This window comes from Squalius cephalus (assembly GCF_949319135.1).
Source record: "Squalius cephalus genome assembly, chromosome: 20".
NCBI classification, from domain to species: Eukaryota; Metazoa; Chordata; class Actinopteri; order Cypriniformes; family Leuciscidae; genus Squalius; species Squalius cephalus.
This window is the reverse complement of record NC_137141.1, coordinates 1,763,277-1,787,564: the sequence shown is the minus strand read 5'-3', so window position 1 is coordinate 1,787,564 and position 24,288 is coordinate 1,763,277. Positions and strand designations below refer to the sequence as shown.

The 24,288-nt window shown below is 41.2% G+C and overlaps 2 protein-coding genes across 6 annotated transcripts in view; one reads left to right on the top strand and one right to left on the bottom strand.

Annotated features, from left to right (window-relative positions):
• cdin1 (CDAN1 interacting nuclease 1) overlaps positions 1-3,422 on the top strand; it is a 128,266-nt gene extending 124,844 nt beyond the window's left edge. For 2 of the 3 annotated variants that reach the window (XM_079853890.1, XM_079853892.1), the window contains exon 12: positions 2,336-2,648. In XM_079853890.1, coding sequence (XP_079710016.1) covers positions 2,336-2,528 — 193 coding nt within the window. In that variant the 3' untranslated portion in view covers positions 2,529-2,648. Of the gene's footprint in view, positions 1-2,335; positions 2,649-2,670 lie in introns of those variants that run through there. The other variant, XM_079853891.1, reaches the window with a different exon arrangement.
• A 5,913-nt stretch (positions 3,423-9,335) lies between these two features.
• meis2a (Meis homeobox 2a) overlaps positions 9,336-24,288 on the bottom strand; it is a 78,510-nt gene continuing 63,557 nt past the window's right edge. For 2 of the 3 annotated variants that reach the window (XM_079853083.1, XM_079853084.1), the window contains exons 10-13: positions 16,390-16,448; positions 15,260-15,370; positions 12,800-12,885; positions 9,336-11,073 (exon numbers count right to left, since the gene is read on the bottom strand). In XM_079853083.1, the coding sequence (XP_079709209.1) occupies positions 12,827-12,885; positions 15,260-15,370; positions 16,390-16,448 (229 nt within the window). In that variant the 3' untranslated portion in view covers positions 9,336-11,073; positions 12,800-12,826. The remainder of the gene's footprint in view (positions 11,074-12,799; positions 12,886-15,259; positions 15,371-16,389; positions 16,449-24,288) is intronic. The other variant, XM_079853085.1, reaches the window with a different exon arrangement.

Here is a 24,288-nt window from a genome sequence, read left to right as displayed (position 1 = left end):
AAAGGGTTCAGTGTGTTAAGATGGAGAAGGGTTCAGTGCAGTGTGTTTAGATGGAGAAATGTTTCAGTGTGTTTAGATGGAGAAAGGGTTCAGTGCAGTGTGTTTAGATGGAGAAAGGGTTCAGTGTGTTTAGATGGAGAAAGGGTTCAGTGCAGTGTGTTTAGATGGAGAAAGGGTCCAGTGCAGTGTGTTTAGATGGAGAAAGGGTGCAGTGTGTTTAGATGGAGAAAGGGTTCAGTGCAGTGTGTTTAGATGGAGAAAGGGTTCAGTGTGTTTAGATGGAGAAAGGGTCCAGTGCAGTGTGTTTAGATGGAGAAAGGGTTCAGTGTGTTAAGATGGAGAAAGGGTTCAGTGCAGTGTGTTTAGATGGAGAAATGTTTCAGTGTGTTTAGATGGAGAAAGGGTTCAGTGCAGTGTGTTTAGATGGAAAAAGGGTTCAGTGCAGTGTGTTTAGATGGAGAAATGTTTCAGTGTGTTTAGATGGAGAAAGGGTTCAGTGCAGTGTGTTTAGATGGAGAAAGGGTTCAGTGTGTTTAGATGGAGAAAGGGTCCAGTGTGTTTAGATGGAGAAAGGGTTCAGTGTGTTTAGATGGAGAAAGGGTTCAGTGCAGTGTGTTTAGATGGAGAAATGTTTCAGTGTGTTTAGATGGAGAAAGGGTCCAGTGTGTTTAGATGGAGAAAGGGTGCAGTGTGTTTAGATGGAGAAAGGGTGCAGTGTGTTTAGATGGAGAAAGGTGTGCTCTGGAAGCTGCAGGATCTGAGATCTGAGATGACACCACAGAGAGCTGTAATTAGTTATTCAATTACGCTGTGATTATGTGTGTGCATTGACGGGGAGGAGGCCACTCAAACGCCGGCTCACTCTCAGCACCTCCTTTCAGCTTTTTGTTCTTAAGTGCTGCGCTCTCATTAAAATGCCTTTTTAACCAGCATGGCACCTGCTTTAAACTCAGAAGCGTGCGCTCGTTACGCTAATGGCAGCATGTCTCAGCGGCGTCCCACTCTCTCCAAAGCCAACGCCACACAAATTAGCTACATTTCACAAACAATTTCACCGACTCGTTACGCAGTTAGATGTTTATTGGAAGATCACTGACTTCCCCCGAGCGATACTTGTGCCAGATTGAGGTGGCGAAGCGGTGGCCCACATAATAGACCTCTATTATAATTGGAGCCCTGTGTCCATTTATGCCTTTATTTATGGAAGCTTTGCATTGAAGTACATGCAGCGGCCTTTGTGTTTTTGCCTTCAGTGTTTGGACGCCTCCCTCGGGTTACGAGCGCGTGTGTTAAACCCTGAACCCTTCGCCACCAGTGCTGTTATCTGCTCCTGAAGCTCGTTCTCTCGTCTTCTCAACTCTTTTCAGACCCCCATGTCATCCAGTGAGCCCATGAACTTCTTGTTTTCCTTCAGATTCCTCTGACCTCAGTAGAAGAGCACGACTGTATGTCATCTGGTCTGATGTTACAGTAGTTGCGATAAACCTGGGTTTTAACTTAATGCGGGCTCATCAGAGCTACGTTAATGCAACGACTGTTGGGAAATACAGGAATAGAGACAATTAAAATTAATATATTCCTTATGTTTTTATCCCTTTTTCAAACTAATCTTGTTTATAATCCCCAGATTATTGTAAATATACAGATTTTTTTTTTTTAATTTATCCGTATCGAGGGTTATCTGAAGTCGTGATTAATATGTTGCTACAAACATAAAGAATATTATATTCTGGTTGAAATATTGCTCTGTACTGTAGATAAAAGTGGAAGATGTGGTGGAAATGAAGAACAAAACCTTGTATACGGCACAATCCAATCCACTGGACCTTCCAGTGAGGGTCAGAGGTTACGCTGACAGTCAAAAGTCTGCGTGAGATTTTCAACTCTTCAGTTTAGACAAGCACATCTTCTAAACTGATTCACTCATGAATCATTCTCGACCGCACAAGCAGAACTGAACTGAACTGAACAGCTAGTCGTTTTCAGTTGGATAACTAACAGTTACCTGATGTTAAAGTCCTCCTGTCAATCATTTCATCCCTTAAAACTCATCTTTGAACAACAAAATGACATATGTAAACGTTTTTCATGACTTAAAATATCTTGAATGTAACTCGACACCCTTGCCTCATTTAGTATGCGCGGTTCTATGAATATGCAAATTAGCCCCGCCTCCACTCACTCACTCAGCTCAGAGATCCACTGGTTGACGATCACACGTTGATCTGATTGGTTACAAGGTAGTTTGTGACGTCAGAAACACCAGCGATTTCAAAGCATATTTAAACATGGTTAAGTTCTTCATGAAGCGTAACGTGTGTGTGTGTGTGTGCAGGTTTGGTCCGGGTCTGGTCATCTACTGGTACGGGTTTATATCGGATCTGGACTGCGAGCGTGAGCGAGGGATCCTGCTGAAGGACGGCTTCCCCTCAGACATCGTGACCCTGTGTCACGGGCCGACCCCATGTGGAGCCGGAAGCCATTCAGCTTTCCTGCAGAGCGAGAGACCTGGCAAACATCTGCCCTGACCTCCCGGTGAACTCCCGCCATCGGGGTGTAAAGCTGCAGGTAGCGCTGGGCGGCTCCGCGTTCACTCAGTGTGTGTGTGTGTGTGTGTGTTGTACTGTAATAAAGTTGTGTTCTTCATATACTGTGTGTTTATCTTCTGAGGCTTCGAGTGACGCTCTGCAAAACTTCCTCTTCTGTCGAGCCGTGGAGAGATAACAGAGATATGAGAGATTCTCCATTAACCCTGCACAGCCTGACACATGAGACCCGAGACATCTATTCTTTCTATAATGGAACACTTTATTAATTCAGTTCAATTCAATTCACATTTATTTGTATAGCGCTTTTCACAACACACATTGTTTCAAAGCAGCTTTACAGAAATGCATGAGTCCACATTACAGTTTACAGAGATCTGTTATCAGAGGGAACTAAGTTATGCATTTCACAAAATCACAGTTAGTTAAAAATGTATTAATATAAACGATGAAATAATTAAAGGCAAAAACAATGAGCTCATTGAAGTAATGAATACTTTCATGCTTTCAATATTAAACCGTTTATAAAAAGGTTTATAGCTGATGTCGTCTGATACAGTGAGGATATGGAGGGAAAAGCAGCTCAGATTTATTCCCAAACTGAGCAAAAATATGCAATTTGCTGCAAATGCTGATATTAAAATGGATAAAAATATGAAATTCTGATGCTTGTGATGTAAATTAATAAGATCTTTTTAACATTATAGCAGATACTGACATAAAATGTATATAGATATCTATATTTGCCCATATTGTCTTAGTAAGATGATATTTAATTGCTTAGTTTTATGATCAAATCTCTGTAGTTTTAAATCTATAATGCAATGCAATATAATGATGATTGAGAGATGAACAAATAAACCTTCCTCAAAAGCCTGATGATCATATTTGATACTCATGATTATGATAATAAATGATGAATGATAATCAAGTAAAGCGAAGCTGCTTCAGTCCAGCTGAAATATTACTAACAATATCAAAGATATTCTTGCGTTTCCTTGATAAATCAGGGCAGATTTGACACAGAAAGACTCGTGAAGATCGAGCTGAAGGAGGACGACTGTACAATCATGTCGATCATTAGAGGAATTATGAATGTGTGAATCAGAATATGATCCAGCAGGCTTTAGGGTTAATGAGGACGTCTCTCAGTCGAGCCTCTCATGATGTGTTACCCATAAACCCCTAACCCTGGATCAGGATCTTAGTGCAGGACAGAAAGAAGTGAAAACACGGTGAACGGCGAGTCAGTTCCTGCGGAGAGTTCCTGTGATTGTGTTCCTGATCAGACACTGTAAATCAGATGTGCTGTGGTGGTGTGTACATGAGCCTGTGTTTCTGCTTCAGATTCAGGAGATCATTCATGTGCGTCACTGAACGCTGTAGTTCAGCGCGGTCATCTAGTGGACAGCCCGTGTCTTTCTGAACACTTCCAGCCATCTTTGAAACATCAAGATATTTGTAAATGACACCTCCGAGATTTCAGGCCGTCCATTGTAAGTCTGTTCACTGTGGAAGCGTGTGTCCGCCACAGAATTAAAAATCACAATTCTGACTTTTTTTCTCACAATTGCAAGTTTATATGAGAATTGTGTGTTATAAAGTCACAATTGTGTGTTATAAAGTCAGAGTTGTGTGATTTTAAAGTCAGAATTGTGAGATGAAAAGTCAGTTATCTTTTAAAATGTTTTATTCTGTGGTGGAAACGAGCTTTCATCGTTTACCCAAAACTTTGATGCTTCAAAATGTTTATTAAGAGATTGAAAAATAAAGCCTTATGAATGAAGCGCTTAATCCGAGATCACTATATGATGAACAGATTTATTTGGGCTTTTATTCACATATGAACATTAACACACACACTCACACACACTCACACACACACACACACTCTATTGGTCCGAGGTTTGCAATAGCCCAGGCTGCATGTATGTGCCGTTGAGAGTTTGAGCTGGAGACTGATGGAGATCTGCAGCTGTTTCTGCTCAGTTATTAACATATTCATCTGTCAGCACAGCAGCAGGTGTGTTATTATGTGCTGCTTCACACACACACACACACACATCAGCAGCGGTTTAATCCAGATCCACTACAGAAGCCTGGAACTCTTACTGAAATTAATATTAGCACTGTATCCATTATTACATGATGTAATGTGTCATTTTACATTTACTTTATATGATACTTTTGTGGATAAAATATTCAGTGTCAAGTCTAATAAAGTTGTAGAAAATGTCATTTGTTACAGTTGAGACAAAAACTGATTGAATGGTTGAGCTTAATAATGAGTGAGAAAAGTCTAAAACATACAGTAAAAACAGTGAAATATTATTCCAGTGTAAATCATCTGTTTTCTATGTGAATATACAGTAAAGTGTAATTTATTCCTGTGATTACTCCAGTCTTCAGTGTCACATGATCCTTCAGAAATCACTCTAATATGAGGATTTGATGATCAAGAAACATTTATGATTATTATCAATGTTGAAAACAGTTCATATTTTTGTGGAAACTGAAACATTTTATTTTTCAGTATTCTTTGATGAATAGAAAGTTCAAAAGAACATTTATTTGAAATATAATCTTTTGTAACATTATAATTGTCTTTACTGTCACTTTTGATCAGTTTAATGCATCCTTGATCAATAAAAGTATTCATTTTTTTCAAATAAAAAATCTTACTGACCACAAACTTTTGAACAATACTGTACATTTCTGGGCGGAGTTTATATTTAATATAATTTTTCATGTTTGCAAACCGCAGTAGTTTTGCAGTGATTTTGTCAGTGAAACTTCACTCTTTTCTCTGTGTGTGTGTGTGTGTGTGTGAGTGAGTGAGAGAGAGAGAGTGTACACTCACTTGCACTCACACACTCACTCTCTCACACACACACTCTCACATTCACTCACTCTCACACACACACACACACTCTCTCACACACACTCAAACTCACACACACTCAAAATGAGAAATGAGGACTCATAGACTCGTGTTTTAATATAAAGCTATTTAGTGTTTTAACAGCAAACCTTCAGTTTTATGCATTAAAAAAAGAAGCATTTAGTTGTTTTGATTTATAACATTCCAAATGTATTCAAAAATAAAAATAAATTTGCATACAATTTCTGTCTTAAAGGTTGTTATCATATCTAATTATTGTTTATATAATGATTATTATTATTCTTGCTGTTATATGAAGGTCCATTTAAAGTTTGAAATGTTTAAACTCCAGCTTAATTAAACGAGTGAATCAAAACTCTCTAATGTGAATATGCAGATAAAGGATAAACCCACTCGATACACTGACAATAACTGTGGCTTATGAATGAAACGAGAATATATTAATGACATTTACAGTGAGATAATGAAAAGTCACAAAAATGTCATTAATATTCAGATGTTTCTGTTCTTTAATCTCGCCTGACCGATCCTGATCTTCATCCTGATCTCCATCCTCACCCTCAGGGATTCAGGGAAAGCTCCTTCATTCGAGTGTCTGATGCTTTAGTGACTGAGATCTTCTCATTCGCTCGAATCATTTAGAAAAATACAGGAATGAGATCCACAAATATTTCGTCACGCCCTTATTTATTAATTTATGTCTCAACCTGAAGGGGTCGCTGTGATATTGAGCCCCGGGGTTTGAAAACACACACACACACACACACACACACACACACACACACATTTATACACACATGCACTTACACTCACGTACAATCTTTTTCTCTCTCACACACCCAGATAAACACATTCATATATACTACAGTATTTCTGTCACTTTTGCGAATTTTATTTTCTGATTTGCCTATTATTTAATAGAATTATAATTGTTGGTCCGTTTCCACTAGAAAATGACCGTTTCCGTGATTGAATTTAATTCTCAGAATTTACCCAAGAAATACCTCAGAAATGTACGGCCATTTTCTGCTTGTTATTATTATTATTATTATTATTATTAGTAGTATTATTAATGCCTATACAATAACAGTATACTGAGATACAGTGAGAAATATTCATGTTGTGCTGCTGATGTCAGATCGCTGGAGATTCTTCTTCATCATCATCATCATCATCATCATCACACACGCAGGAATTATGAGACTTTTTCCTGAGCTTACTCGAGAATAATAATAATCCATATATAATAAATCACAAATTATGTTACCTCGTTATGTTAGTAAATAAGTAGCCTAAAAAAACAACGAATTTTTTTTAATTGTAATAGTAAATACAATAAATGGATAAATAAAACACAATAAATAATTAAAACCATAATAACAATTCTCAAATGAATAACAGTATTAATAATAACAATAATGCCACGTAATATTTTGTCGAGGCATTGCTTATAGTGATACTGTAGGCCTACCGTACCTCATCATAAATACTGTATGCGTCTCAAACTCTTCCTCATCGTCGCTGTGAAACAATATATCTCTGTGTGATGATGGCGTCATTTAATAAATCTGCAGTTATGCATTATTAGAGATGTTTCTGTCGGCCGAGTGTGAAATAATGCTGTAGTTTGAGATCATGTGGAGATCTTCAGATTTACTATCGTGTTGTTTTACTCCGAACACTGTTTCTAAATGAAAAACAGAGAGAGAGAGAGAGAGAGAGAGAGAGAGAGAGAGAGAGAGAGAGAGAGAGAGAGAGAGAGAGAGAGAGAGAGAGAGAGAGAGAGAGAGAGAGTCGCATTATTCCTCTGCATGTGCTTTATTGATCAGTGACTGTGAGCTAATGTCATTATCCTCATCAATAGAGAATCACTGTGATGCTGACAGTGATTAATGATCAGGGGCCTCTGCGCGTGACCCCGGGGCCCCGCACACACACACACACACACACACACACACAGCAGATGCCGAACGGGGTCTCTGCATTAAAGCCGATGTGTGTGGAAAACAAGAGAGTTCGTCATCATCTTCATCTTCATCTTCATCAGTGAAATCCTGAACAAACACGCGCGTGAAAATCATCCGATCCGAATTCACTTGCTCGTTTTCTCCTTGTTTTGTGAAGAGTGTGTGTGCTTTTGTGTTCTTACATTCCCGTGATCTGACATGAGGAAGAGGATGATGATGGTGATGAAGGCTGGATCATCCATCATTCCTGTCACAGGCTCAATTCAGTCCGCCTCCTGTCCTCTATTAATATTAAAATCAGCTCACAGTGATCCGAGGTCCTTTCACTTTCCTTTCTTTCTTTCTTTCTTTCTTTCTTTCTTTCTTTCTTTCTTTCTTTCTTTCTTTCTTTCTGCTCATATTCTACAATTTCAAATTAAATCTTTCGCACGTCTATTTTTTTTTCTCTCGAATGCTTATTCATTTATCCATTAAAATCACACATGCCCGTTTGTGAATCTTTGCGAATAAATGCCTGAAGAATTAATCGTATATTAAAAGGTCGAGAATAAATCGCATCACGCGCAGCGCAAAACGCAAATCTTTAATTTAAAGACTGTATATTATTTAGTCATAGTCAAATCTTTATTGTATTTATATAAATGAATCTCTTCGCGGTTTTATTTCGTGTCACTGCAGGATCTGCGCGTGTAGAAACGGCACAATCTCGATGTTAATGACTGGATAGTTCTATACATATATTTTCAATGCTATTCTTTTGTAAATAATTATTACCGTTGATGTACATTTGAATGATTATTAATAATAATGTAACTGGGCTCTACAAATAATTCAACACCTCCTGCTTTGGGGAAAACGCAGTTTTCTTTTATGCATCGAGCTTTAAAACGAGACATTGCGCGCAAACGAACCCTTCAGTAAATATTCAGAAAAAAACATGTTAAACATTAAAATAACGAGGAAAGATCCACTTTCACATCAAACCCTTGAAACATTTGCCTCTGAACGTATTTTTATTTTATTTTTTCCTCTAGATTTTTTCTGGAAATGTTTTAATGTTTTATGTTTATTGCGCATATTTAATGCCTTGTTTTAATTACGCACGTGCACGTCTTCGTCAGTATTACGGCCATGGATGATTGCATTAGTGTTTTTCTAAAGTAATGTTGTGTAAATGCAGTTGCAGTGCAGAGAGGAGACAGCAGGAGGCGCAGCAGAGACTCTCTTCTTCCACAGCCTCCATCTAAACTCACTCACACTGCGCGCTTAAACAACAACACTTGTGGAAAACTGGCCGATTCCTGCAATCACGTTCAACAGGAATGACACGGATTTTATAGCATCATTTCCACATCTGATTCGCAACACACTGCACAGCACACAAGAATCTACCAAAATCAAAAATGAAATATTTATTACAGCATTTGTGACTGAACACCTTTGAAACATTACGCCACAGTCCTCATACAAGTATTGGATGTGTTTGGGAGACAGTATTCTTCTTCTAGTGGAGCACGTGCTGAGAGAGGAGGGGGTCATGGACATACAATATCAATGCCACAGCAGATCTGAAACTAGCAAAAACATTCGTCTTCAATTGAGGTAAACACATAGAATATCTAACATGAAACAATTAATAGACTGAACTCTGTACGAAGTTTCTTACAATATTCTCTCAGCTTCTCTCCGAGCTTTGAGTTCATAATTTAAGTTCTTTTTTTTTTCATCCTTTGTAAAGTTTTTCACATCGCGATCGCTTCTCTTCTGTATGTGCCAAAGAATCCAGAGAACCGCGTGTCGGTAACGTCCATATATGGCAGATTATATATATATATATATATATATATATATATATATATATATATATATATATATATATATAGTATGTATATATGTATATATATTGATCCCCAGGCGTTTAACTGCTGTAGGATGTTGGTTTTTCTCCAGGAAACATGTCCTTCATAAGGCTCTTACTCTGAGAGTCCATGATACAAAATTAATAATATTAATAATAATAATAATAATAATAATATTAATAATAAAATAAAAACGTATAAAAGCAACACAATCCAGTGCTTGGGCAATTCAAACGAAGAACTTCACCTACAGGGCAACATTCATTCATGGACCAAAGAAGGGGGGAACGCATGAGGAAAGAAAGGATGAGGGCGTCGTGAAGAGAAGAGAAGAGAAGAGAAGAGGAGAAGAGAAGAGAGCGGCTTCAATCGGCAGAAACTGCTGGAGGAGGAACAATCATCCGTTCTCCGGTTATTCCTGCGATCGGAGCTCCTCTGCTTCGGGATCAGCACACACAGTGTGAACAACAGGCTTTACTCTAGGACTAGCTCAGGAAACATAACGCGAGTGATACAAATGTACAAGATTTAATTTAGTTTCTATGCTTATACTACAGTAGTTTGAACTCTTGGAGTCTCTTTTGTCTTTTTTTTCTTTTCTTCTTTATCATGTGTGTGTGTGTGTGTGTGTGTGTGTGTGTGTGTGAGTATTAACAAGTTCAAACATCCTCTGTTGATTGGAACAGACACCCAAGACTTTACAAAGTGTTTTCGACGTCAGCTCTTGGTCCTCCAGCAACGGAAGTAACAAAATTCACAAGATTAAAAAAACGATCACAGCTCGACTGGAATTCCAGGTGAAGCTTCTAATTCACCGCGTTTGTCTTTTCCTTCACACATCTTTCATGGGGTTTTTGTCCGGGTCATGATCCGGGATGGCGTTGGTCGGGTCCGGAAGAGTCGTGGTCAGTTCTGGTGTCTGTGCATCAGCATGGCCACACGGGTCGAGGAGGACGAGGGGTCCGTGGATTTGGTGGGTTCTGTGGGTCGATGGGTTTGGTGGGTTCTGTGGGTTTGGTGGGTTCTGTGGGTTTGGTGGGTTCTGTGGATTCAGTGGGTTCTGTGGGTTTGGTGGGTTCTGTGGATTCAGTGGGTTCTGTGGGTTTGGTGGGTTCTGTGGATTCAGTGGGTTCTGTGGGTTTGGTGGGTTCTGTGGGTCGATGGGTTTGGTGGATTCAGTGGGTCAATGGGTTTGGTGGATTCAGTGGGTTCCGTGGGTTCCGTGGGTCAATGGGTTTGGTGGATTCAGTGGGTCAATGGGTTTGGTGGATTCAGTGGGTCAATGGGTTTGGTGGATTCAGTGGGTTCCGTGGGTTCCGTGGGTCAATGGGTTTGGTGGATTCAGTGGGTCAATGGGTTTGGTGGATTCAGTGGGTTCTGTGGATTCGGTGGGTTTGATGGATTCGGTGGGTTCGGTGGGTTTGGTGGGTTCCGTGGGTCGATGGGTTTGGTGGGTTCTGTGGATTTGGTGAGTTGATGGGTTCGGTGGGTTTGGTGGGTTCCGTGGGTCAATGGGTTTGGTGGATTCAGTGGGTTCTGTGGATTCAGTGGGTTCTGTGGATTCGGTGGGTTTGATGGATTCGGTGGGTTGATGGTTCGGTGGGTTTGGTGGGTTCCGTGGGTCGATGGGTTTGGTGGGTTCTGTGGATTTGGTGAGTTGATGGGTTCGGTGGGTTTGGTGGGTTTAGTGGGTTCTGTGGGTCGGTGGATTTGGTGAGTCGGTGGGTTCGGTGGGTGGGTCGGTGATGCCATGTTCATGCCCACAGGACCACGCTGAGGAACACACACTCCTCGCAGACCTGAGATTCAGAGACACACACAGTCAGAACTGCAACACTAATGCCATCTACACTCAGCTGGAGATATTCAAACAAAGAGAGACATTTGATAAAGGCGTAGGGGTAGGTTGGTACTCCAACACATATTGCTCCGTGTGTGTCAACGCTCGCTTCGGTCAGGTGGTGTTTATAGCAGAGGGGGCGGAGCTTCAGATTCTAGAGAGCATGTGATTGGACAGAAGATGTGATGAGAAGCGGTGATGTCATAAAAATCCCTGATCCATTTCAGCGGAAGTGAGAGACTGTAAGTTTTTAATCTCCTAAATGTGAATTTTGTCATTGTTTTGGAAGCTTATTCATAACCGTAAGGCTAATATATTCATATTAAAAGCTAAAAACACTTAAATTTTGATTTCAGGAGGCCTTTAATACCAGCAGAGATGCACTGTGTGCGAGTGAAATACGTGTGTAGCGTTGGGAATCAGATACGTCGGTGTTTTGTACCGTGACCCCGGGGTCATTAACAAGAGTGGTTTACAGGAGGGGTCGGGGTCACGGCAGGGTCATCAGGCCTGATTCTCATGTGCACGTGTTTATTAAAGCTCATGAAACTAGTGAAAGCTCCCGTTAAAAGTGCATAAAGCGGCGTCATGTAGATGTGTGTTCTTCAGTGACGGCACACCTCTCTGATCGCTCCGTCACACATCATAATTACACCGCAAACACACCATATTGTGCCTGTGCTTAATCGAATCAGAGATGGCTAATATTCCTCCGTATTAAGCTATTAATCTAATTGCTCATGAAGCATAAAATATGTTACGTAATTAAATAGTCTGAGAATTATCCCGCACCATATTAAAAATTACCCAAGCTGAGCAAATGTTGTCTCCGCGGCTGTTTTAGTGAACGCGCTCGCCGTGTTTCTGAGTCTATTACCGCGCAGCTTCGCTATCCTGACCTACAGGAACCCGCTGTCTATTTACATATAAAGGGTTCTTTTAATCAAGCCAAGTGTTATTATATTGAGGCTCATTGAGCAAGAAGTAGAGGTGTTAAATAAAATCTTCTCTGCCCTGCCACCTTTGGGACGCCATACGTCTTGATTTCTCAAATGTCAGTGGCGGGAAGCTTAATCAGACGAGGAACGCAAGCGCATTTACACACGCTCGTTCTTTAATGCATTTTTTCCGTAGCCTACGCTGATATTCCCATTCCATTCCCAGTAAAAAAAGGAAAAGGCAGGCGCTTCCCCGGTGAAGGATGGCCGTGTCACCCGTGTCTCTATATCTCTCTCCGGGAGCGTAATGTACTGCGCTGTTCCCGTCTTTGCATATAAGATAATTTGGGCATCAATCCTTCCCCTGACGGATTTATGTCACTCCGAGGACAGTTTCACTTCTCCTTTTATATCGCTTCACTGGAGCCTGCTTAATTTCACCCCGTCATCTTCTACCCCAGGAGATGCCATCCCCCCCCCCCCCCCCAAATGTCCAACATTTGCATTGGCCGCGTGAGACGTTGAGCGCGCTGATAAATAAATTCCACTTTAGTGCTTTCCTGCCTTTTTTTTTTTTTTTTTCGGGAAACATTGCACGACCCGCGTCTCACCTGACTCGTGATGGCGGTCGTAAAGCCTAGCGTCTATGGTGTTATTTTGGGATTTCAGGGGAATTCTGACAGGAAAAGGACAGGAAAGACTCCTGAAAGAAAGGCGGAGGAAGAGAACGAGTCCTAGTGTACTTACTTCCCCCTTTTCTTTACTGTAGAGCCGTTACATGTAGTGCCACTGGCCGTCCATGCCCATGTTCATGCCCATGCCACTCATAGGACCTGCAGAGAAACACACCACACACCGTCAGAGTTCAGCGCACACACACACACACACTTAATAATGTTGGGTTAAAAATAACCCAACGAGTAACCTAACTATGGGGTGGTATAGCACCTTCCCAACTGTGGGTTATTTTAACCCAATGCATTGGTATGCAATGCAAAAGTAACCAAACAGTTAAGTTAATTATTTATTTTAATTTATGACATTATTTTAATAAATAAAATACTTTTTATTTTCAAATACAGATTGTTTACTTGTATAAAACAATAAATATGTCTCAACAAATATATTTTTTTAAGTACAAACTAAATTTTGGGGAGTCTAGAATTTAATGTAAATATTCATAATTGTGTACATAAATTAAAACCACACAAGTGTACATACAACATACGTATTTAACCCAACAGCCGGGTTATTACTAGAAATTATCCAACGATTTTAAATATGACCCAATATTTTTGGTAAATAAACCAACATAGTGACCCAATATGTGACTTTTCATTCAATCTCCCTAACATTTAACCCTTGTGCGTCAAGTAAAATAACTTGTCCATAGAGGACAAAAATGTCCGAGTCAAAAAACTGTCATAAAAACATGAGCTTGGGAGCGTGGTCTCATTTTAAAGAAGACCCATGGCAGATTATTGTTGTATTGTATAAGTAAAAAAAAAAAAGGTTAAAAAGTGAAACCAAGGTTTAAGCTTATGAAAATGATTTCTGAACAATATTTTATGAAACAAGTCTAACTCTAAAACTGCTAGAAAATCTAAACAAGTTGTGTTCCAAATTTGAGGCTGATATCTCAAAAAATGAGCTTCCAGTGAGATTATGTTTGGGCGCAGTTCCTATGGTTCCCCATTAGATGCAGAAAAACTCCACTGGTGCACACAGTGGTTGGATTTGGGTAAAGTTTTCTCTCTCTCAATTATTTCAAGCACACATGTGCACTAACACACAATTTTTTATTACACACATATAAACCACACTCTTTCATCCATACCAACACATCCACACAATTATCGCTGCATAATTTAACCAATTGGCTCTATAAAATGGCAAAGCAGAAAACAGGAATGAAGCGAGTATTTGCTTTATAGGCCAAACCTGAAAAAATGTCAGTATCTGGTAAAAAAAAATAGTACAAATTAAAATTTTGAAGCCTTGCCAACAGAATGAAGGCCTATTGACAAAGATTGCATCATTTTATACTTAAATGGCCCTGAGATTAAAAATTGCAATGGGGACAGTTTTGTCCTTAAGGTGCTGAGTGGAACTATTTTGTGTTTCTAGTGCAAAATAGATTTTTTAAAGGAAATGGGTGTGAAATAGTAAAATTCCAGTAAGAATACACACCTGTGCCAACATTTATGCAGTTGGCATTAACACAGGCAAATTTATCAGAAAAAAATAAAAATGAAAAAGACAAAAATGGCCATAAGTTTGCACAAGGGTTAATTAAAATCAAAGTGGACATTAGCTCAGATAATTAGATGAGATATTTTTGAGCTCTATATGAGACACCTGGGGAGAAACATCTGTGAACCAGGAGACACCAATTTTACTGTCCAAGACAAGGGTGTCCAATCCTGCTCCTGCAGAGCCCAGCTAGTCAAGGGCCCAATTTTAACGATCGAAACACATGGTCTAAAGCGCACGGCGCAAGTACGTGTCTGAATAAACCTTTGCAATGGGAAAAATGGTTAGCGCTCCCGGCGCATGGTCTAAAAGGGTCGTCCCTATTCTCTTAATGAGTAATGGGTGTGTTTTGGGCATAACGTGCAATAAACCAATCAGAGTCTCATCTCACATTCCCTTTACAAGACAGTTGCGCTCGTGCCATGGAGGAATCGCTATTTACATGACGGAATTTTTAAGCGGAAAACCTGAACGCTTCTCTAGAGAGGAAACGGATCTACTCGTGTGCGAGGATAAAGCGGTCAAGCAGACCATCTACGGGACAAAGTGTGCATGCGTTGTGGACCCGCCTATAGGCGCACATTACTAACAAGCCCTTTAAATAAAAAATAAAAAAATACTGTGCCATTGACTTTAGACCAGGTTTCAGTTGATCAATGGCTCAGTCTATTTCAGTTCCTAAAATAGCAACACGCCAACAATGCGTCTGAACACACACCTCGTTTCATCATGGGCGAACAGATCGGCGCAAATGCATCTGCTATTTAATCAATGTGGCACAGGATGAGAAAATGAAAACTGCGTGGGGCTGAAACTAGCAAAACACACTTGCGTCGCGCCTGCATTGCACCGGGTGTATAATGGGGCCGATGTCTGTAGGATCACTAGAAGCCAGGAGCAGGACAGCACACACCCGGTCTCTGAGAAACACACGAGCCACAGAAGAGATCTCACCTGCCGGCCGGATGCCCATGTGCTGCTGCCCGTCGAGCACGAAGCTGCCCATCGGCTGGCCCTCGGGACTGTACGCCGCTCCCTGGCTCACTGAAGGATCAAGAAGAAAACCTGATTGAAGTCAAGCGTGGACAGCAGGGGAAGAAGAGAGAAGACACACCAGACAATCAGCGGTTATCCCAGCAGCAGCCCAAACACACACACACACACACACACGTCTCCTGGCAGTCTCCAACATGCATCAGCAACAGAACGAGAGAGAGGGTTGAGACAACAACACTGAACAGAGTCCGACTCTAGACCCGCTTCACTGCGATCATAACCAGGGTTTGAAATCAACTTTTTCACTTACCGGACAATTTGGCTAACTAAGTTACCGGCCATTCAGAACTTCTACTAGCCAAAAATAAAAAATATATATATATATATATTTGAATGTATGAAATCCAAATTTTACATTTAATTTATTATTCAAACTAAATCCTGTCATCCAACATCTCCTCCTTCCTCTTTTCTTTTAATCTTCGCTATTGCTTCAATGTAAATGAACAAGAACGCCGTTATCTGTTGTGTAGTGACGTGTGTGTTCAAGTAAGCAGATATGAGCAGATTCTGAGTAATACACTGTATTTAATATATCAGATTAGGCTTAACGAACTTCCCCAGCAAAGTGAGGAAACAATGTAACACGCCAAATTGGCTCGTGATTTGACAGCGTTTCCCGCCACTGTTTGGCGGGTGTTCATTTCAAACCCTGATCATAACATCTCAGAGATCTAGAAACACTACATCTCCATGCATCCACTATAAGATGTTTACTCTTTATCCCAGTGTTCACTGTACATCCTCTTCCTCAAATCTGCACCACAACATCATCAAGCCTCCAAGAACTCAAGAACTAGAGAATTTCCCTTCTGTTCCTGGTGTGAATTCATGCATGATTATGCAAATCACTTTCTAATGTACCGTAACACAAAGAGAAACAGAATTACTGTAAAGTTCTCCTGTGGCCAATTAGCATTGAGACGTACTAATGTCCCTCAAACCAGCGAGATGGAGAGACATCCCGTTGGATTCGTTCTGTAACGCTCACAGACTCAGATCAACAGTGTTGAGATGAAGACGTTTACCTGCTCGATTTGACTGGTCAATCATGGGCTGCACTATTCTTCTTCTGGCATTGATGAACCTGAAAACACAAGAAGAACACGAGCAGTTACATCAGCTGCCATCACAAACCTCACATGACTGATGTTCAAGACAAGACTGGACTCGCACTCAAGTCCATCTCAGATCTGGACTCGGAAATAGAAAATACGGTCATGGACTTGAGTCCGAGTTTCTTTTAAATGTTTTAAACTATTTTCTTGCTGGTTATATGAACGTTAAAAGAATGTTCCATTTCATCATTCTTCACACATTATGGAACGCTACTTCAGAATGTTCTCTGAATGTTACGATACATTTAAAAAACATTTCATTGCTGGAAGAAGGTTTGTTCATGACTTAGAGAGAACGTTCCCTGTTCGCTGGGTTGAAACCATTTCTCATCAAACGAGTTGAAATGCTCTCCACATTCATTATTAAAGCTTATTAGAGTCCAAATCCAGATTTGAGATGGACTTGTCTCAACTATTCATAGAAAATATAGTCATGGACTTTGAGTCCGAGTTTTTTTCAAATGTTTTAAACCATTTTCTTGCTGGTTATATGAACGTTAAAAGAATGTTCCATTTCATCATTCTTCACACATTATGGAACGCTACTTCAGAATGTTCTGAACATTCCGAAACAAGTAGATACATTTAAAAGCGTTAGATGAACATCCAACTGAAACGTTTCAGATCAATGAATGATGTATAACTAATGTGTGTGTGCTAATGTTTTGAGAGCATTATTAAAGACCAGATAATGTTGACCGAACGTTCTGTTAACATTACTGGAAGAACGTTTGAGGGAACATAGCCAAAACATTCCCATTTCCCATCACATGATCTGAACGGCTCTCCACGTTCGTTCGTAAAGTTCTCTGCTGTTGAGGAGAAACATCTGAGACCCAGTTGAGGATCTGAGAACTCCACAGTGTTACTGTATCTGGACGAACCCCCGCCTCACACACACACAAACATTATTCTTCATGTGTTATCGCTCACGGGACGTTCAAGGGCTGCGATACAAGCGTCTCTTTGAGTCGGTCCCCTGCCCTCTCTCTCTCTCTCTCTCTCCAGCTGTCTGTAAATGAGCTCCAGGCTTTCAGCTATTGTTATGTCAGCGAGACCATCAATTAGCCTGTCTGAAGTTTATCACCAGCACGACGGCGAATAAGAGCAGCTCCACCAAACCTCTCTCTCTCTCTCTCTCTCTCTCTCTCTCTCTCTCTCTCTCTCTCTCTCTCTCTCTCTCTTCTCTCTCGGTCTCTCGGCCTCGGTCTCTCTCTCTCTCTCTCGGCCTCGGTCTCTCTCTCTCTCTCTCTCTCTCTCTCTCTCTCTCTCTCTCTCTCTCTCTCTCTCTCTCTCTCTCTCTCTCTCTCTCTCTCTCTCTCTCTCTCGGGTCACCGGGAGGTCAGTGCCAGTCGAGGGCTCCTCTGTAATGTGGAAGGCAGAGAGAAAGGTGCTCAGTGATGGAGGTGCCCACATGTGTTTGATATTAGAGTGAGGGTTGGGATCACGCTGAGGTTGTCCCGCATGAAACACACACACGGGCCGACTCTACGGGCCGGTCATTAGATACAAGCAGGACTGGAATCAATTTGAGCTGTAATCCCTCCTGATGCTCGTACCTTCCATTAACTTAAACACTCGCAGTCTGTGCGCTCACAACGACACGCAGTAAACGCTCAGATGGGGAAATACTAGAGGTGTAGCAATATATCATGTCACAATATATCACAATACAGAAATGCATATTGTTGGATAGTAATAATATGTAAATTGTGTATAGTTCATCCAGAATGAAAAATACTGTGTGAGAGTTTTCAGAGTTTTAGAGTCAGAACTGCATTAAACTGCTCTATATAATGCTGAATATAATGTATAATAATGCAATGGGGGAATATTAGTGTGTCCTGATAATGCCAGATGTCTGATGTCACCAGTAAAAGTGTCCTACATTATTTTAAATATATCTAGTCAGTGACAGAGATCAAGCATATTCATCTACAATAATTCAGTGTTTTCATCTTCAGAATCATGAATATTGTTATTCTGGTGTCTCTATTGTCCTGTTCATTGGGTTTCAGCACCAAGTCCAAGCCTGTTCATTTACACACACAATGTAGGATCACATTTAGCATTTCATCATTTTCTGTAAACCTTTTATCATGTGTGTTGGAGTGTCGCAGTGATATGGTCTCGTGAGTTCATCGAATCGTGAAAATAAAATAGGACTAACTTTGCTTTATTTGTCAGGACTCGTATGGACGGTCATACAAGCAAACGACCGAAACGATGGACGGTCATACAAGCAAACGACTGAAGGACATCACCGGACCCCTGATGGATCCCCTTCAGTTTGCTTACAGAGCAAACAGGTCTGTGGATGATGCAGTCAACATGGGACTGCACTATATCCTGCAACATCTTGACAGACCTGGGACTTATGCACGGATCCTATTTGTGGACTTCAGTTCGGCCTTCAATACCATCATCCCTGATCTTCTCACAGCCAAACTGACTCAGCTCTCCATGCCATCCACAATCTGTCAGTGGATCTCCAGCTTCCTGACGGACCGGCAGCAGCTAGTGAGACTGGGGAAACTCACATCCAGGACCCTCACCATCAGCACTGGCGCCCCCCAAGGGTGCGTTCTCTCCCCACTGCTCTTCTCCCTGTACACTAATGACTGCACTTCTAAAGACCCCTCTGTCAAGCTCCTGAAATTTGCAGACGACACCACTGTCATCGGTCTCATCCAAAATGGTGACGAGTCTGCTTACAGACTGGGGGTTGAACAGCTGGCTGTCTGGTGCAGTTATAACAACCTTGAGCTGAACACGCTCAAAACAGTGGAGATGATCGTGGACTTCAGGAGAAACACCCCAGCACTCCCCCCTCTCACCATCATGAACAGCACTGTGGAAGCAGTGGAGTCATTCAGGTTCCTGGGCTCTACCATCTCCCAGGACCTGAAGTGGGCAAATCACATTGACTCCATTGTGAAAAAGGCCCAGCAGAGACTGTACTTCCTTCGCCAGCTGAAGAAGTTCAATCTGCCACAGGAGCTGCTGATCCAGTTCTACTCAGCCGTCATTGAGTCTGTCTTAAGCACTTCCATCACTGTCTGGTTTGGTTCAGCTACCAAATCGGACATCAGGAGACTACAACGGACAGTCCGGACTGCAGAGAGGATTATTGGTGCCCCCCTGCCAACCCTCCAGGACCTGTACTCTTCCAGAGTGAGGAAGAGAGCAGGTAAAATCATCACAGACTCCACTCACCCTGGACACCACCTGTTTGAACTGTTACCGTCAGGACGGCGACACAGATCACTGGCCACAAGAACTTCCAGGCACAGGAACAGTTTCTTTCCACAGGCCATTTCCCTTCTGAACACTTAACATGCCCCCCAAAGCATATGCCTGTAAGTGCAATACTCCCACTGTCTAGTGCAATAAACTCAGGTGATATTTATATCTATATTATTCATACTACTCAAAATACTGTAAATATGTTTATAATCTGTAAATGTTATTCAGACTAAACCCAACTGTGACCCTATTTTTTTACTTTTATACTATTTTTATTTATTTTTTATATATTTTCATTCTTAGAATTTGTATTACTATGTTCTTGTTGTATTTGTATTTGTATATGTGCACTGGAAGCTTCAGTACCAAGAAAAATTCCTTGTGGGTGCAAGCACACTTGGCAATAAAGCTCTTTCTGATTCTGATTCTGATTCTGAAAGTAAATCAACATGCGTGTTTATTTGAGACGGGAGCGAACATCGCCATGATCCGTCATATGAACACACACCTGTAGATTCATCACACACACTGAGTAAATAAGCAGTAATAGTTCATCAATCATGATTGTCATTCTGTGGTGAAATATTTGTGTATAATAACACTAATTATGATCGCTGCCTTCTCTTATGTCTCTGCACGCTCTTTTCCTGCATTTATGATCATCGCTTCACTTTAAAAGTTTGGGTTTAATCAGGGTTTTTTGGAGAGAGAGACAAGATTGATATTTTTATTCGTCAAGGCATTAAATTAATCAAAAGTGGCAGAAAAGTCTTAATATAACAAACAATTTCCATTTCAAATAAAAGCCATTTTTAACTTTCTATTCTTCAAAGAATCCTGAAACATAATCATAAATGTTTGTTGATCATCAAATCCTCATATTAGAGTGATTTCTGAAGGATCATGTGACACTGAAGACTGGAGTAATGATGCTGAACATTCAGCTTTGATCACAGGAATAAATTACACTTTACTATATATTCACATAAAACAGATGATTTACATTATAATAATATTTCACTGTATTTACTGTATTTTTCATCAAATAAATGCAGAGCACAAGAGCCTAAACGATAAAACATCTCATGACCCCAAACGTCTGAACGGCAGTGTGTGACCATTTATTAATCTGCTGTATTTGTTAAGTAGTGATGTAATAAACAGCATAATGTACGGTCAGTAAGTCAGTATCACAAAATAAACATCTGATCCCGATTATTCACGATCCTTTAAATTATAGTTTGTCCGTCCAAAAAAAAAAAAAAAAAAAAAAAAAAACCCTTCCTCATAAACTAGAGAAATCCCAGAGAAGAGTGGTTTATGAATTTCTTTAAGAGTTGCTGCGGAGGCTGATTGACCTCTTACACACATGCACGCACGCACGCACACACACACACACACACACACACACACAGTCTGTTTTGCCTCTGTGTTGCCACAGTAACCCTGCAGGAGCGGCCCAGTATTTTATCAGTGTGAGTAAAAGCCAATTGAGATTATCAGACCTTCCTCTGATAACAGTGTTTCTCCTCCTCCCATGAGCTGCTAATGGAACAACACACACACACACAAACACACACACACACACACACACACACACACACACACACACACACACACACACACACACACACACACACACACACACACACTCACACACACACTCAACATCACATCTCTCCAAACTCAGGCCTTCAACACAAATCATTTTCATTCATACTTAATAAAGATGGATAAAACAAACAAATATACAAACCACAAAACAAAAGCACCATGTACTAAAGATATGACAAATAAAGGTCAAATGTGGCATACAGAAATATAAAAATGAATAAGGTCTTTAACAAAATCAATGGGGGGTGTGATGATGCAGTACATCTGTTAAACTATTTACTGAAACTACAGAAACACACTCACACACACTCTCTCTCTCACACACCACACACACACACACACACACACACACACCACACACACACACACACACTCCCCCGCTGCTGTGGGAACCCCATGCTGTCTTCAAACACACACTGAAAGCAGAGGTCAGGGGTCGCGGCGGGGTCATTTCTCTGGATCTGCACAGAATGTGTCCTTTACTGCCGCTCGCAACAAAGACTCCTGACATCACAACAACAGTGCGCTGGACACACACACGGCACACACCACTTTAGTGAAACAATAAACCAAAGAGCCCATGCTCTCGGAGAACTATTAATATAAGAGTATCATCCGTTCAGTATCGGTAATAATGACTTCTGTTTCTCAGCGATCGCAACCTTCAAACAACAGTGTGATAATCACATCATTTGTGGAATTAATATTAAATGTAATTATTAATGCAAAAACATTTTTTAAATAATCATTCAAATGAAATAATCTTTATAATCTTTACAGTTGAATAACCCTATCCCATGTTCTCTCTCCTCACACACAGTGTGATGTTGACGGCATTCATCAAGCTCAGCCGTTGAACTAAACATTCAGTGTTTAAAGAAAAGGATTATTATTACACGAATCGCTTCTGAACGACAGCTTTAGTTACCGCAACCCTTACTTGAAGTATTATATTATATTTGCATTTTTATTGCACTTTCATTTTCGTTAGAATGCAAAATCAAGGTTTTAAACTGCATTAACCCTCTCTAACTCTAATACAGCTCGTTTCCCTTGATATAATCAATATATCAGTATATCAGTATATCACTAATATTCTGTGTGTGTGTGTGTGTGTGCATGTGCATGTGCTGTGTGTGTGCATGTGTTGTGTGTGTGCATGTGTTGTGTGTGTGTGTGCATGTGTTGTGTTGGTGTGTGCATGTGTTGTGTGTGTGCATGTGTTGTGTGTGCATGTGTTGTGTTGGTGTGTGCATGTGTTGTGTGTGTGTGTGTGTGTGTGTGTGCATGTGTTGTGTTAGTGTGTGCAATGTGTGTTCATGTTTTTCTATCATGTGTTGCTGTGTGCATGTGTGTGTGTATGTGTTGGTGTGTGCATGTGTTGGTGTGTGCATGTGTTGTGTGTGTGTGTGTGTGTGTGCATGTGTTGGTGTGTGTGCATGTGTTGGTGTGTGTGCATGTGTTGTGTGTGTGTGTGTGTGTGTGTGTGTGTGTGCATGTGTTGGTGTGTGTGCATGTGTTGTGTTGGTGTGTGTGCATGTGTTGGTGTGTGTGCATGTGTTGTGTTGGTGTGTGTGCATGTGTTGTGTTGGTGTGTGCAATGTGTGTTCATGTTTTTCTATCATGTGTTGCTGTGTGCATGTGTGTGTGTATGTGTTGGTGTGTGCATGTGTTGGTGTGTGCATGTGTTGGTGTGTGTGCATGTGTTGCTGTGTGTGTGCGTGTGTGTGTGTGTGTGTGTGTGTGTGTGTGTGTGTGTGTGTGTGTGTCACTGGTTTACTGAAACACACGTGAGATCGGGCAAACACAGGTTCTGGACTCAGACCCGCAGGAGCCACTGACCTCGCTCTCGCATCAACATTCACAGACCGCACTTCAAACACCAAGAATTCCTCACCGTCACGTGATCCGTGAGTGTGTGTGTGTGTGTGTGCCGCTGCCACACCTGGAAACCAGCCCTGTCGTCAGCATTCCTGTCCTGAAAACCCCAAACCAAACCGGACTCCTCTGGGCGTCGGCCAGCAGAGCTCAGCCAATCTCACGCGAGGGTGAGACGAGCGGCCGGCCAATCAGGAGCAGACGACCCGCTCGTCAATCAAAGCCAGGTCCAACTGAGCAAAACTAATGAAGTCGCTCTATAATGAGGTTCAAAAACAAATAGATAATGAAATAAACGAGACGCACGGCTAGAGGGAGGAAGCGGACGGCACACGCTTCAACTTTGACCCAGGAAGTGTGTTCAGATTAACACCGGCCGGCACAGCTTTAATCAAAGCAAACAATTCCTCAATTTACACCCACTAACAGGGTCAGACGCGTGTCCACAGGCCAACACACACACACACACACACACACACACACACACACACACACACACACACACGTCTGTCCAGACCGTATCTCTCTCTCTCTGAGACGGGCGTCAGATGAGTGTGTGTTCAGTGTTTACCTGCAGAAGTGTTTCACCTCATCTGTCTGTCAGGTGTGTGTAGGTGTGTGTAGGTGTGTGTCTGTGTCTTTGGGTTCAGGACTCATCAGACTCAGACTTATATGTTTGTTTTGCAAACTGACACGATTTAACGAGCTGCTAATTAAAATAAATCAATATCACTGCGGCACGGCTCCTCCTGGCGCTCGCTCTCTGCATTGTGTTTTACACACACACAGATTCTGTAGACACTAGCGTTTTCCAAAGGTTGCTTGTCCACACTAAACACCAGGAGTGTAGCGATCCCCTCATGTCTCGATGCGACACACACCCCGATCCTGAACTCACGAGGCCATATCACTGCGACACTCCAACACACATGATAAAAGGTTTACAGAAAATGATGAAATGCTAAATGTGATCCTACATTGTGTGTGTAAATGAACAGGCTTGGACTTGGTGCTGAAACCCAATGAACAGGACAATAGAGACACCAGAATAACAATATTCATGATTCTGAA